The sequence below is a fragment of the Galleria mellonella genome, unplaced genomic scaffold (genome assembly GCF_026898425.1).
Source record: "Galleria mellonella isolate WM207_F2 unplaced genomic scaffold, CSIRO_AGI_GalMel_v1 utg44, whole genome shotgun sequence".
NCBI classification, from domain to species: Eukaryota; Metazoa; Arthropoda; class Insecta; order Lepidoptera; family Pyralidae; genus Galleria; species Galleria mellonella.
The window spans coordinates 433,394-451,071 of NW_026442100.1; the positions used below are offsets into that span (position 1 = coordinate 433,394).

Below are 17,678 nucleotides of genomic sequence, written 5' to 3' on the forward strand. Positions count from 1 at the left end.
TTTATGTCGCTACATGCATAGTAATTTATATATGTAGAAAAGTAACGGTAGAGTTAAAGATAAGAACACGGAAGTAAAATATAAGTTAATATTACAAAATGTAAAATTAGAAAGTTTTAAAAATATATAGGATATCTAAGTATGTAAGTAACATACTTAGATATCCTTTATCATTTTAGGTCAATGTAATATTTTCTGCAGTCATTCAGACTATATTTTTTACAGTTCATTTATATATTTTTAGATTTTCTATTCTTATAACTATTAAAACCTTTATTATATAAAAAAAAATCATTTATTGATTTTAATGGATTAGCTAAGATAAACACTAGACCGATTTTTAAAATCTTTCATCTATAGAAAGCTACTTATTTAGCAAGTAGTATGGACTATATTTTATATAAGATCTTACTTGGGCGGCGATCGTAATGGAGCGGATTGCTAGTTCAGACATATTTTTTTTACTACAGTTTTTTTGTTTCATTTTATATAAAAGTTGATAAGAGTACCATGGACATAACAGAGTATACTGTTTCGCCCATGATACCCCCCATGCGTTGCCATTCCTGAGGACTCAGGTGTTATTCCTCTGTACCCAGTAAATTCACACCATATCCCACCCTTCAAACCGAAACACAGCCATGCAAACACAACTGCTTCACGGTTGAAACACGAATGGGACAGAGGTACCCAAGCAATCGACTTTTGTACAAAGTCTCCCTCTGGTTGATATAAAAAAGTTAAAGTATAAAAGTTGATAAGAACCTAGACAAACTATTACTTCTTAACTTCTCTGTTCCTGAAGCTATTATCAAACTTACTCTGATAATATGAGTAATATTTAATGTTTTCTATTACCAAACTATACGTTCATCTCAATTTTCGCATTTTAACTATAAAGAATCGTCTTTTATTAACAAAAGAAATAGTTATTGTATTTTTGACAGAATCTCACCACAGAGTTTTGCGTTAATTTGATTAGCATCATCGTCTTCGTTCGGTCATAATTTGATTTTATCGATTAATTTCCGTTAGGTCCAATTCTTCATTTTATAGCAATAAACTGAAGTATCGAAAATCAGAGTAGCTAAACTATAGGAGTATTGTCGAGCTCTATGATTGTAGACTTAGAGATATCACAGAAATTTACGAAAATAGAAATTCCTTTATCGTAGTACTGAAATTAAAGCCGCGTCGATTAGAAAAAAATTTTGTTTGAAATATTCTGAAAAAGAATAATATAATAATAGCCTGAGAAAAATTTCTTTAATTTCTGAATTGTAAAGCGAAAATTATTGTAATAAAATACACAGTCATGTACAAAAAATTTATTTTACTATTTCATGTAATTTTGTCTATCTTTTTTGATAGAATAAAATATACAATTTCTAGCAAATTTTAACACAACTTTCGTTACGTTTCTTTGAACATTGCAATTTACTTATAAAACGTTTCATATTTTTAGAGCTTAAATTGTTAGGGAGTTTAAGATACATAGAGATATACCTTCACATTTGCTAGAATATTCAATGAGTAAAAGGCGAAAATACAGAACGTGATCTTTTATTTAACATTCGATAGGCACAAAAATATCGCGTGCGTAGACTTTCACCTATATCAAATTAGTCTGAAAGGTAACCTTCATGTAGGTAACATGTCAGGCTCGAAGCCTTAGACACGCTCACAACACGCGAGTATTGAAATTAAATTATTGTACCGGAAATCAATACTCAATATCTATAGGGGTAGAATATAAAATAGTATTGGCAGTAACAGCTTTTCATTTTATTTATTTCAAAAATAGTGCGTTATTTTCAATCGAGCAAAATTGTGCTTTTCTATTCCTCTCTCGCGTATATGCGTACGTATATTATATATTTATAATCATTATCATTTCAGCCATTATCCGTCCACTGCTGGACATAGGCCTCCCCCATACACTATCAAGGAACGGTTCTGAGCTATCTGTATCTACTGACTCTATTCAATGAATTTAACGTCATCCACTCCATCTAGTGGGGGGGGGTCTTTTTTTAATGGGTGATAATGGAATGGTACCCCCCCGCGCTATCGGTATACACCGGCGGCACCAGTGAGTGATGATAGGTGAGGATGAAGTAGGTCAGTTAGTCCATCGTGACGAATTCAACAAGAATTATCCACGATGGTTTCCAGGGGGAACCACGTGGAGCTCGACCTAATAGGGCATATTGCAAGCAATGGCGCTATCAAACTCCATTGCTTACAATCCCTTTACCCTAGGGGGGGGGTCGTCCTACACTGCGTTTGCCCGTACGAGGTTACCACTCAAGAACCTTTCTTCCCCATCGGTTATCGGTTCTTCGAGCTATGTGACCAGTCCATTGCCACTTCGGCTTGCTTATCCTTCGGGCTATGTCGGTTACTTTGGTTCTTTTACGGATATCCTCGTTTCAGATTCTATCACGTAAAGAAACCCCATATAATAGTTATTCTCAATTACATCTTATTTAAGTAACAGTCAAACTTGTAAGTTTTCGTAATAATTTGAGTATATATAAATAAACGCGAATCCCTATATTTTATAATATTATCACAATCTCACGTTTCAATATTAATCCTTTGATGAGTTTGAGAATATTACTTGACTATAAACAGTATTAAACATTCCCTATATAATATTAATTATTTATATTACGCGATACCTTTATTAGCCAATTTTCGATGAAGTGTAATATTTTTAGGATATATATGCTATGAATATATCTAGATATATGGGAGATAGGCGTAACCGATATATGTATGATATATTAGTTCTAGTATAGTATTGTATTACCTATAGTATATATTTCAGAAACTACCAAAACCACTACCTGATGAAAAGTGGTAACCATCACTTATTGATGTAATTATAATGGAGATTATAGAATAAATTGTGATTCCTATGGTACTTCTCATATGTTATCATTTATATAGAATAAGACGTTCCACTTTTGTACGTAATAATTGCACTGTTATATGCTACACTCTCTTTCTCTGCCGTGTGATCTAGGCATAGAAAAGGTCACCTCTTCCTTTCGTGTGGGTATCGTAAGAGACGACTTAGGGATCTTAAGTGTCGATGGGATAGACAGCAGTATTCTTCTTTAAACGTCATAAAACGTTTATCAGGTAGATTGGACACCGCAAACTGCGGTTGCCAATCTACCTGCTAAACGTGGCAACTATTAGTTAAATTATCCCAATGGTAAATTGCCATAAGGAATAGTCCCTTTCCTTATGGCAGTTGATAGATAACGGCTGATATTTCGCCCTTTAAATTGAATCACAGTCATACAATTACAGCGATTTCGTAACAGAATTACGAGTAGAACAGTGATTCCCACGCAGACGTTACAAGTATAAATAAAAAAGGTCGAAATATTTTAGACAAAAAAAAAACCACAATAAATATTTTCATGTGCAAATACGAACCGTTTCCTTTTTATAACGTTTGTTTGATAAAAACACAACAGTCCCCAAGTAAATATTATCTCCAAACACAAGGGACTTCAAAGACGTAGCTTTGCTGGCGTTTTGTTTCAACGACCGATTACTCTTCGTTATTTGAACGAGAAAACAAGTTATTTTTTTATTGTTTTATTCTCACCTAAAATTAGATTTTTCCAATCAAAATCAAATTCTACAGAAATACACATTATTTCTTAGAAAAAATACGACGATACATCGATGATAGATATGTTTTGTCTACGAAACATCTAGTCGTTCGTAGACACATCAGATCGAATATTTAAATCTATGATGCGGATTCGTATGTCTACAAGGAAGTTTAGCTACGAAACAGTTCTCTTTTCAGCAAAGAAACCCTGAGACTTCGGTTATTTTACAATTAATACGGAGTCTATATAAAAGTATCATTTTTTAAAAAGAATTACCAAAATCGGTTTACATTTGATGAGATAATCTTGTAAAGTAATTACATATAAAAAATACAGATGACTTGAAAATTATGTTCACTTATTATTTTTTCTAGCCTAGTGGTTCCGGTATAGAATGAGCCACCCTTCCTTTTCCTGTGGATGTCGTAAAAGGCAACTGAAGGCAATTAAATGGCCGAGAAAAGGACAGCAGCGTCTCTCTTTAAACATCGTCAAATCTTAACTGCGGTTGTCAACCCATCTGCCCAGCGTGGTAACTACTGGCAAAGTTTCTTAAAAGGGGAAGATCTGTGTTCAGCAGAGGTCATTTAATAACTGACATGATGATTATTTTATTCTGGTTCCAGTGGTCTTTCATCCACACTATGTCACAACGCGTATAGTGGTAATGATATCTATTATGAGAATTATTTGCATAACATATTATATCTATATATCACACAACACGACAGGTCTATTATCTCCAACAGTACCGATTCCAGATGTTCCTGTTTCCGCACGCTTTTCCTTTACCGTGGAGTGTTATAAATAACTTTTGTATATATGTACGGGGACATTAGCCCGGAATCGAATCAACGGTCGCCGGATTTGGCCGAGATTACTTCCGATTGAGCAATCTGTGTTGCAAACCTTTATAGAAAATGTTTTCGATGTTAGTTTAGTGAAATAAATGGATAGGTAAAAAGAACGTTAGGTGAGTAATGTAGGCACCATTAATATGTATTATTATTATTATTTTCAGCCGTTAACTGTCCACTGCTGAACATAAGCCTTCCCCACAAGGGGAGTTTTGCCAGTTGGCATGCTTGGCAGGAGGTTGGCAACCGCAGTTAGGTTTTTACAGATGTTTTAAAAAGGACGCTGTTCCTCATCCCTCCATCATAAGTTCCCCTTAGCCGCCTCTTACGACACCCATGACAAAGAAAGGGATGGCCCATTCTATGTCGGGACTTTCACGGTAATATGTATATAGATATAGATATGGATATAGAATAGGTCACTTCTTCCTTTTCCGTGAGTGTCGTAATAACACCTGAGTCCTCAGGAATGGCAACGCATGGGGGGTGTCATGGGCGAAACAGTATACTCTGTTATGTCCATGGTACTGCTCATATCTATAGGCGACGGTTACCACTTTCCATCAGGTGGGCCGTCAGCTTTGCCATTCTAAGTTGTATATAAAAAAAGCACAATTTTTTTTAATTATATATATATATATATATATAATAAAATATATATATATTTATTTATTCAGGTTCCGTATATGTTTTTTGCTGCTAGTTATTAATAATTTTCATAAACGCCTGTTCTTTTCAAATATAAAATGGAATAATAAAATAGTAGATACTATAAAACTGCTGGTGTCCATTATTTCTCAGCGCTCTCCTCCCCTACCCTCGTTTTACGATGGTTTCATGCTTTATTATTTATTTTTCAGACGTCTACTGCCTTGATCCTGCTGCTACATTTATCCCTCCACACAGTTGATGAAGGGCACGCCATAAATCCAAGTGAGTCAAGATTATTTTAATTTATATTTACATAAATAGTAGCTAAGCCGGCAGACGTTGTTTTGTCTTCTACCGCTACCCACCAGGTCCATATTTTTCTTATCGGGATAAAAATGTGTCAGGTTAAATGTGTTGTCTGAAGATACGAGACAGTTGTGATTCAGCTTTTAAAATGTTGAAAATTCTTGCAGTACTTTCGTTATATATTCTTGAAGTAGCAATATTTGTTAAACAAAATTCTTGTTTATTTAGTAAATTAAAATTTAGTAAAAACACGCGACTGTTTTAAGTAATCACAATATAATTAATATATTATGATCACTCAGTGTATAAATGTAAAACTGTTAGTATAGTTAAAGTCAAATACACTGTTGTGTGTTTGTGTTGTTTCCGTGTGGTCCCCGCATAGAATAGGTCACCCCTTCTTTTCCCTTGGGTGTCGTAAGAGACGACTAAGAAAGAACGAGGGTTAAGCAGCAGCGCCCCTCTTAAAACATCTTCAAAGCCAAACTGCGGTTACCAATTCGCCTTACAAGCATGATAACTACTGGTAAAAACCCCTAGGGGGAGGCTTATGTTCAGCAGTGGACAGTTAAAGGCTCATAATGATGATGATGATGATGATGACACTGTTGTGCTCCCAATAGTATATATTATAATAGAAATTGCATTTTATTAATAACTTGACTATTTAAAAGATTTTTGTTTCGACAAATTAAAGAAAGAGTTCACTGCACTATTGATTTATCAGTGTTATTATAACATTAATATGTTTAATGACTTATTAGTATAAACAATATTTGAATTATTTAATTATATTTGTAAATATAATGCGTTCGATTCATGTAAAACTCAGCTGTACATTATGCAATGCAAATAAATTATTGATTGACTGATTGAATATTACCCTGTCTCCCATTTTGGAGTAAACAAAACATATTTAAAAATTTCCTTAATTTAACGTATACGTGACACGAGATTTTTATATGTTAAGATTAGACTAGAAAATTTCAGCTATCTACTTACTGAAAATACAGTATATGTAATATACTCCACATAGTCCGTCGATCCGACGACCTAGTCCTATTCCTTTTTTCATACTGAAAATAAATCTCCCCTCCCATCTATGCTGGTGTTGTCAAATGTGTCCTTCCGAAAAAGGAGCACATCGTACTCGGAACGGTCTATTACGAGTGTTATACTTAACATGTGACGTGAGATCGTACGTACGGAATTACAGATGTTATCTGTTTATATAGTAATGGCAAGTTCGAATCCTGTCAGATAGAGCAGCCAAACGACTGTTGTATTCGATAGAATTCGATTCCACGTCTCTTAGTTACAAAATTCATATTGAAAAGTGGACGATAAATTAGTTGTATTCATGTTTTTTTTCTTCAAATAATTGTTTATGTAGACAATTCCTTTTTATATACGCTTTGCATAAAATAATTACTACAGTAACTTAATATTTTTACATTTAAAATAATTACTAATTTATATTATTGCGTCACAAATTGCTTCCATTCGAATTTCATTTCAGTATTACTTTTCCGACGGTATTGAAATTATTTCAGTAAAAATTTACCAAATGACGCAATTGTGAAATTACTACTAGATAGAGCCCTGATGGATACGCCACTAGGTGGAGTGACGATCTTACTTACGATAGTACTAATTGCTCTTTTTTGCAACCTGAAATCCCTTTCCACATTATAATTATAGCTGTTTCCCCACAGTTTAATGCTGTGTCTAAATTTTGATTGATTTTGAATTTGAGACTGATTTGAGTTGATTAACAGTTAACATATCCCTCAAATATCTCAAAGCATAGCATGATGCACTAACTGATTTAGTTATAGAGTCTAACTCAGATTTCCACTTCAGTACAGAATGTATCTTTACACCTAGAAATTTAATTTCATTAACAACTTTGATATTATTACCATTCAGGTATATTTCCAAAGTATCCTTATTTTTAGAAGTTGACTTAAATAGTAAGACACATGTTTTGTTTATATTTAGTTATAAATTGTTAACAGAAAACCATTCATGTAAGAGAGCTATAACATTATTGATTTTTATTTCTAGGTCCTTTATGTCCATAGCGGAGATTATGGCATTGGTATCGTCGGCATATATTATTAATTGAGTATCATTTGAAACATCCCGACATCCCTTCTTGGACCATGTTCTACACAATGTATACAGGATTGTCACTCAAGAATCTTTCTTTCCCCATCGTTGACCTGTATGACCGACCTATATTATCCACTTTGACTCTTCTGCAATTATTCTCATATAATTATCATTTAGCTTCATTATTTCGATGCCAATGTAACTATTAAATCGAAATAAACTCATAGTCGAAATTAACATTTTTGATTTATTTAAACAATGCATAAAAAATATGAAATGACAAAAAAAATATTAAAATTATTCAAAATCAGAGAGATATTATGTAACATATGTATAAATGCAGACGAATTGAGAATCTCCTCCTTTATGAGCTCGCTTGAACAAGAATAATCTTCCTGGAACCATAACGGGTCGAAATAAGTACGTAAGTTAGATTGAAAAAGGTTACCTTCAGGCAGGATTTGTGACCGTATATCCTTCAGGGATTTATAGTGAGTGCTTTGTCACTTTTGACTAAAAAAGTTTTATAACTAATTGAAAAATGATAAAATATCTTATATATGGTTAAATTATAGTTAAGGTTACATTAATGTAAAATTATTGTCATTTACAAAACTTTAATTTTGATATCATTAGCATAGTGATATAATAGAAGAAATTAAGAAATAATAAATTACGAGATTCTTGTACAACATAAAGTGGCATATAGGTTATTAACCTATCGAATGGACAGTGGTAATTACCTTCTATAGATATGAAGCACCATGCAAATTAAAGAATGCTTCTTATCAATAAAATTACGAATTCGTAGTACACTAATCTTGAAGAATGACCACACAAAAGTTGGTGTTACATGTATCTACCACAATGTATTTTGCAATATCCGCAGTTCATGTTTATATGCAATAGTTACCTACTATTTTCCATTAAATGGATTGTCAGCATGTTTACCAGTTGAAGTTGTATTAAAAGAAAGTAAACAATATTAATCATAAAAGACATCCTTATTTCATAACTAAGTGACACCAAACCATCATAGTGAATTTGCAAATGCGTCTTTATATTCAATTCGGTCTGAAATAATTCTCAAGATTCCTATTTGACAACGTCTGAGATTGCTCTTAAAGAAGTAAGTTGCCGGGATTTTTACATAAAATATTCATCAGCTGCAAAGCTGAGCTCGCGTGTAATGTCCGCTCCTTTATTTAGTCACAGTTTCATTACGGTCATTAGAGAGACTTGCAATAAATCAAGTCAGGATGATGGTTCATACCAAGTAAGATCTCTAGAGTCGCGAAGTTAAGATGGCTGAATGTATGTTTAAATAGAGTGAAATCAAAAACGTTTAAGTAAGTGTTTTATCAGAGAAACTAAAGATTTTTTCCTAAAGATCGTAAAATTACAAGAAATTGACTGACGACTGGACGCATCGTGTTAGTAAGGTAAATGAAATTTTTTTTTATTTTTCCATCAACGTTTCTTTAAGCAAAATGTTTTTGCAGTGACGTATTTTTCAACATTTCGTACAGTATTATATATTTTTGTGATATTTTTGTTTGTTTTGTGTTGTATACGTTCGTTTTAGTCATACATTGTTTAATATTCAACATAAGGCTTATCCATAAACCGATATAAATAATCATCGTTAGTTGCATCATCATCATCATCATCATCATATCAGCCGTTAACGGTCTGCTGCTAAACATAGGTCTGCTCTATAAAGAGGGATTTTGCTAGTAGTTGCCACGTTAGTTGTATATTTCAGATTAATAGATACTTGTACTTTTTATTTTTATATATTTTTCCCTTGTAAATAATGGAAGTCTACGCCTACAGTATTATAAATATCACAAAGCTTAAATAAGCATATTACGGTTAAAACGTCTTATTAATTCAAATTACCAATATTTTATTTTTATGCACAAACATTCTATTAATAAATATTCATTCTGAACTTGGATTTTAGCCAATCTTTCTTCGTATTTGGATTACGATTTTTTGCTAAAGTTCAATGAGTAACTTTTGAGAAACGTAAACAAAAATTACAATGAACGTATCCATTTTTGCCAGAAACTTTGATACTACATCTAATAAAAATATATCAAAAAAACTTGTAACGTCAGTATATAAACTTTATAAAGGGCATTATCAATGTGTTAGCTTTTTAAAAGTCAACAGTTTTGTTTAATATTACAACTAAAAGATGCGTTGATTGAAATATGAGCGGAAGGCCATGTAAAATGGAAACTATTGTGGACCAATAACCAATAATAAGTAGAGGCCATATAAAACATTTACTACCTTAGTAGTAGTTAATTACTTTATCTTACATTGTTATTATCAACATTAATAATTGTCAATTTGTTAACATAAATTTTTTTCATAAACTGTTGATGGTTCTAGGTCATTTCTATCCATTGACTCTTACAAAATATTAGAGGTCATCATTCTAAGGAGTTGTTCTACACAGCCTTTCTATATGATTTCGTTACTTAAGAGCATATCGTTCTAATAAATTTTCGATTCATTATATCAACTGCTAAATGTCCACTGCTGAATATAAGCCTTATCCATAAGAGAAGTTTAACCAGTAGTTACCACGCTTGGCAGGCGAGTTGGCAACCGCAGTTAGGCTCTTAGTGATATTTTAAGACGCTGCGTCCCTTAGTGGCCTTTTACGGCACCCACGGAAAAAGAAGAGGTGACCTATTCTATGCTGGGGCAATTATCGATTGGAATTTTTGAAAAGCCAATTTATTGCCACTTCGACTTGCTATTTTTTATAATATATGACTGTTAGAAAGTATATGTTTAAATCTCGTATTGTACAATCGGTTATAGAAAATGTTCTTTTTTTCTAAAGTAATTGCTGCAATTCTAAAACTGAAGTTCATCGTGTGCAATCCATTCACATATTCTAAGGCTTTACACAGTGGCCAAACACTAATAACTTTGAATCGATTCGCTCACGTTCAGACCTCGATTCCGCTAAATTACAACAACCAAATTGCAGTCAGAATTGTACGATTAGGTCGACTGTGAATGATCGTGGAACAAAAGGTGGTGCATAGCGCTGGAGCCTAAATAACCGACGTGGCAGACCTGCGAACTTCCACGAGCATTTACCGGAATTTTGCGGTCATTTGCAACTACTTACCTAGTTATAGTGTTGATTGTTTGAATAGTAGGTCGTGCTAATACATTTTATAATAAAAAAATCTTTGACTCATTTTCGTGGACAATTTCATTGTGCAGTCAACATCATTATTTCAATCGTCAAATGTTTACTGTTGAGTACAGATCTCCATTATAAACTAATAATAAATAGTTCTGATCCACCTGCATTTATCTACTCCAATATATTTGAGATCGTCGCTCCAAATAATTATTGAGGACCGCTATACACTGCACTCGTTTATACGAGGTCGCCAATTGAGGATCTTTTATTCCCGTCATCATTCTTCGACTGGACTCGTTAATGCCGGATACAAATGGTTCAGAGTCATTCTATCGAAAGTCTTATGCTCACCAGTGGTAAATAATGATATCAGAATAACAACTAAAAATTTACTGTAATAGTAATGTATAGAATTATTACTAGAGATAGTCATACTAATACTGACTGACATAGATACCCTATTAATTGGCCGGCAGCACACCTGCAATGCCGCTGGTGTTGTGGGTGATCATGGGCGGCGGTAGTCACTTACCATCAGGTGAGCCGCATGCTCGTTTGCCCCTGTGTTGTAAAAAAAAAAATCAATAAAATTATTTTTGACAACTATCATCAGGTAAATTTTATTCAAAAAAATGGTACGTATAAATGCTTCTACTGTAAATAATAATTTATGTACTCGTACTGATTACATGTCTTCGTTTTGTTAAACATTTATATCAAGTAAACAGTATTAAAAATGAAGAAAATGTCGCGGCTGGAAAAAACGAACTATGTTAATGGTGTGATGGTCCCCCCCTTTTGCCTATGTGTACCCCTTTATATATTAACTACCCTCTAAACTAAGCTACACATGGAAAACCTACAAAGCCTAAGAAAAGCCTATGAAGACTTAACCTAATGAAAACTCATGAAAATCTAATGAAAACCTACCCTAAGGAATGGCCTAATACCCTCAATATAACCCCATACCTATATTGCCTTATATACCCCAAACACCCTATGAATCATATAACCTTTACAATAAACATATAATATTGAACAGATCTTATAGTAGAACACTTGATCATTTGGCCAGATAAATAAATGTGTGATCGTCTAGTAATGTAGGACCCGTTGTGTGTGTAATAACCAAAAGGTTCTTTAATTGGTATATGATAGGAGTTAAATAATGAAGATGATTGATAAATATTTAAGGATTAAGAATAATTAATGAATTATACTCATAATTCATGTAACTAGGAAGTTAGAATATAATATATTAATTTAATAGTAAATTACAGAATAACTGTAATAATAAAAAAATGGGGGAGCGGTCGGGCCCCTCACACGCCCGGACCAGTGGAAGACTTTCCAACTATCTATAACTCTTCCTCCTAAAAGGTAGGGAAGGGTATTACTATTTATTAATGCACTCTGATGGTAATAAGTGCATGAGTATTCTCAGTTCCAAACCAAACATAAGTACATTTACTTCAACATTACAGTGGCTCCACCAGCCCCACGATGCTTCCAGTATAAATTGGAGTTTGCCAGAGGCAAAAGGATCGGAACTGAAATCCCAGGATCACTCCGACACGAGAGCTTACTCATGGGCGATGACCCTTTCAGTCCTATATGGCGACATAGAGATCACCCACTAACAGTACGAAACTGTTTCCCAGCGTCACCCTGTTACGAGCTTACTCAATGGGGGTTTCCCTTCGGCTCCACAAGAGATCAGACCAAGAAGCGAGATCACCCAGACACCAGAACTTACTTTGATGGGACATAACCCTTCGGCCCTATAATGTGACATTAGAGATCACCTGTGAAGACAGTCCGATAGAGATGAAGATTTGTGTGATAGGGGATACCTTCCACACCCTGGAATTGGCCAAGCCATATAATGTTGATAATTGCTATATCATAACATAGCATTGTCAATTTAATATTATTTACTTAATACCAAGAATACTCAAGGTTCAAGTTAAATCTGTTGATTAGGCCGGAGCCTAAGAACGAGTAGTCCAACCCATAGGTCGAGAGCTACTAAAAGTAATGAGTGCTATTGAATGAACTATAAGTCCAGTCAATTATATATAATATTATTGTTGATTAACCACATTGTGAATTAACCAATTATTTATTCAGAGAGATATATCTAAAGGAACTATAAGTCCTTTAAAAGACACTGATTAATCACAAGTTAACAACGTCTCGTGAAATAACCAGTTGGGTTTTCTATAAGTTTGAGGACACTAAGTCCAACAAGCTATTATTGTGTTGAGAGTAATAGAGATCTTTTGTAATATTTGTAGAGGTTTGATTAATCACATTGTGAAATAATCAGATTAAATAATTATGTAGCTTTATAGAGAGGACTATAAGTCCTAATTGGTTGTTGTCATAAGTACTGATAAATTACACATTAAAGTGCCAGGTCAATTATTATATATAGGTATATAGGAAGGACAATAAGTCCTATTTGTGTATGTTGTAGTAGTAGAGGCAATATATTGCATAATTATAATGTGAAAGATATAGATTAAATATATATTTGTATAGAAAGGACAGTAAGTCTTATACAATTATTGTAGCTGTACTATAGTTATACTATATTTACTTCCTTTTAGTGTCTTAGTAAACCTATTTACTAAGAAGATTTCTAGGATAAACAAGTGTTTTAGTGTTTAAATCATCATGATTAAATCCCTAAGAAATTAGGTCTTTAAATAATTATCATATCATTTAAGTGAAATTTCTCATATAAATAATTCCAATATTCCCCCTACAGTTATTATAAAATAACAGAATATTATATAAATTTTCTATAGACTTAGATATAGAATCATAACGTGTATAATCTCCTTTTGTTTGACATCTGTCACATTAATGACGTATTGAATGACGTATTGATATATTGAATTGAATTTTGATTATCTATCACAACTGTCAACGTAACAAATACTAGCAAGTTTGTTTATTTGTATTTGTTTAATATAACTAAATATAAAATCATCATATATCAACCGTAATATACAACTAAATTATCAGTGACATAAATAATCATGGTTTACACCAGAAATAATTAATAGTATCCAGTAATGCTGCAGTTTTATATTCATATCAGTAGCCAAGCTTACTCTCAAATTCAAGAATAAACAGAAGATTAGAAGTTTAACATTCTTATTGCAATTGTACTTGCAATAATATATACATACAGTACTAATTATCAAGAACATTCCTCAAATACATGTGTGGTGAAGATTTTCCCAATATGCTATCTATTTGATTTCTAAACTCTAATGTAAATTTATTAAAGAAGTGAATAATCAGTGTTAGTGTTTGCTTTATTAATATTTAAAGTAATTGTCCTAACTTGATATTAATAGGTTCATATCTCCTTGGATGCAGCCCAACATATACAACTAACTCGATAATGAAATTTATAAAATACTAATATTATATTTTATTACTTGTATATCTCCATTCTATTCCCATAAATATTCAAAATATGTATATTAAATATAAATCCAATAAAGATTCACTAATTTTAACCCTGTCTGAACTTGTCTAGTCAATATAGCATGAACAAACAACACACATACAAACCTTATCGCCATGACAACTTTCTTCCTAAATATGAGTAAAATACATAGCTCACACTTGTCATTTAGTACTAATTTTATACTGTATCTCATACCTAGTTAAGAGTAACTATAGTCAGAGAATCCTTTAGTACATTTATTACCATTAGGAAATAAATCCACACCCATAATATCAGCATAATTAAATATTATTAGAAACCAGTAATACACACAGAATTGTTATTATCAGCTTGCTTACTACAACAAAATCAATATTAAAGTTTATAATAAATCAAGACAAAATATCTATTTAAACAATACAGGCTTGTTTACCATAAACATCCCACCGTTACATGAATTTATCTACTAACACAATAATGTATTAAAAGTAATACATTCACATAAAATCACCTGCAACAGCTAAGCTGTTTCTCTGTACATCTGGAGTAAAACAAATCCCCACATGTAGTCATGGATAATCAAATATAGACTAAGAATCATTAATCTGGTCGACCGAGTAATGGTATAAAAACACTTCACCATGAAGCGTTAAGTATGAATAGATATTCTAAACCGACACTGTAATAGTGTAATAAATACAAATATTTCATCATCATCATCGTCTCAACCATCACCAACCCACGACTGAACACAGGCAATTTCCACCGACTGACACAAGGAACGGCCCCACAATACACATAAAACAGTCACTCCAAACAATGGAGGTAGCCCACACGCACTTGCATTCACAGGGTCGCCACTCAATAACCCCTCTCTCTCATCAATGGTTGTTTTCCCAGCAATGAGACCAGACCATAGTTACTTTAGTCTATTATCCTCAATAAATAAATACTTTATAATAACTAGATATGAAACTAGTTAGTATTGTAATAGTTCAATAGTTGATTCAATAAGTATTTTCCAAAACTGGACAATTAGAACATTGAATCAAATTGATGAAGTTCTATCAAACGACCATATAATTGGATTTTGTATATGAGTAAAATAACGTAAGTACGTAAATTATATTGATGTAAACTTTGTTTAAATGTGATTGCATTTAACGATATACGCATTACCTAAAGGTATATGGACTCGACTAAATACGTATTTTAATAGTTGTTGGGAAAAATATTAAGTATAGACTTTGCCTGTGATCACAGTCAAAAATCTAACTACGTAGTAATAAATGGAACAAGCTCACCGGATTCTCCAGTCTTCTATTGATTAATTTCACACACTTAATCGATAGTGATACACTAAGATCTCAAACCCCTTCGTCGATCCAGTCCCTCCTAGATCTATATCCCAGTTAATTTTTTATTTTATTGCGCAATCCCTAAAACACGACTCCCCGCCATTTGCCGTCCTTTTTTTTTTTTTTTTTTTTTTTATTGCGCAATTCCTAAAAAGCGACCCCCGCGCGTCCGCCGATCTGCCGTCCCTCCTTTTTTCTTTCTTTTTTTTTTCTATTCTTTCTCTAATAACGTCATAGATTATGTCACCGAAGGGTATATTTCAATAATCAGATTTAGCCTATTATTCGAACTGGACTTTTCTTTAAATTCAATTTAATTATATGTTAACGTATTTTGGTATTTTCTATTAAATTGATTATCGAATTTATAAAACTTTAAAGACTCTCATAAACCTTATTAAACTGTGTTGTATGCATCCTTTTTACACCTGATGAGAAAAAGATAAACTATAATTTGGTTAATATAAAATATAATATATTTTTGTTTAATTTATTTAATTTTCTTGTGACGTCCACTACACTTTGGAAACACATCAAAGGAGTTTCCCTTCTGTGTCAATATTTCATATATGGTAACGTCTTCTCTGTATACTATTGTGAACCTTGACTTTAAAGTTTGTTTATATTAAATAGCTCAGCTTTCGCAGCGGTCACCCATAGGAACCCCTGTTTCTTTTCTATGTACTTATGGTATTAAACCTATTGTACTATAGGCGAACCGTCACATCCGGCCCCCTAATTATCAAGGAGTTTACCGGATTGATAATTACAAATATTCTGTTGTGCTTCCCCTCCCCTTTTGACATTACCATATTAAATCTATTTCCCTATATGCGAACCGTCACATCCGGCCCCCTAATTATCAAGAAGTTTACCGGAGTGATTATTACAACAAGATAAGTTTATCGTTACAAAAAAAAAAATTTTTTTTTTTTTTCGACCCTAAAAATGTACCTCACATATCTGTATATAATTTAACTTTACAGAGCTTAAGATCATCATTTATATTTTCATCGATTAATCTAATATTAAACATACTATCATAATATGAATCAGAGATACAGATAACTAAAGATAATATTATTCAAAATTCTTAAGGCTCCCAGAATGTCATAGTAGAATCTCTCGTCTAATGCGAAGAGATGAATGTGTTATAATAGTGTGTCCCAAACATCAGAATATACAACATAACACGCATCCAAATTAAAATAACTTGTATTATCAACTCAGACGCATAGGTATGCCAAACACACTGATGCTTAGGGTGCGTTACAAGCAATAGCCTATAAAATTGGCCGTAACAACCGAATATTATACTGAAAAATTGAGACTCGTTGATCTGTGAGAAACTCCATGGAGATCGTGACCTCTAGTCTCCTACGGCCATGACTAGACCATCCTCAACTAACGGAATTTGGCCTCATCAGTGATTCATCGATATAGCCTCACTCTCTCTCGATGAAATCTCTGATATACTTAAGACTCAAAACAATAAAAGTATATAAAAAAAAATCTTTAAACCCGAAGTTATGTGTTGTTGTATGTTATGTGTATGAATAGCCTTAAAATTTCTACTCAATATATTAATAATTAAGCATAATATTTATTTATGAATAGATTTGTAAATAATTATTTATAATTAATCTGCATACGCTTTAATAATAGAGTGAATTCATTAAATTTCATAATAAAAATTTTTATACTCGTTTATTTTATATGTAATAAATTCAATGCATGTAATTACAATGTCATAAACAGCATAAATGAATACAATCCTAAGTGTGTACAAAGGAATCTATAAAACCTAAATGTATGAAAAGCCTAAGTATTAGAGGAGTCTAAATGTATAAAACCTAAATATGTGAAGAGCTTCAAGTAAAGAACCTAATAGATACGTTATTTGTATCAGTAAATTTAGATAAAGTATCTATTTAAAAGATACGAGTTAAAACATCTAAATGGAAGTTCATAATTAAAAGCCTAAATGTATGAATATAACATATCAACAAGCGAAAGAGCCTAAGTAAAAAAAAACCTAAAGCGAAATGAAGTGAAATAATTTAAGCATTAAAATGTAATAAATGCAAAAGGAATCCTAAAATAATTGTC

At 32.5% G+C, this 17,678-nt stretch overlaps 1 protein-coding gene across 1 annotated transcript in view; it reads left to right on the plus strand.

The window, feature by feature from the left end:
* LOC113519001 (suppressor of lurcher protein 1-like) overlaps positions 1-17,678 on the plus strand; it is a 108,004-nt gene that overhangs the window by 35,988 nt on the left and 54,338 nt on the right. The window contains exon 3 of the mRNA XM_031914657.2: positions 5,356-5,428. Within this exon, the coding sequence (XP_031770517.1) occupies positions 5,356-5,428 (73 nt within the window). The remainder of the gene's footprint in view (positions 1-5,355; positions 5,429-17,678) is intronic.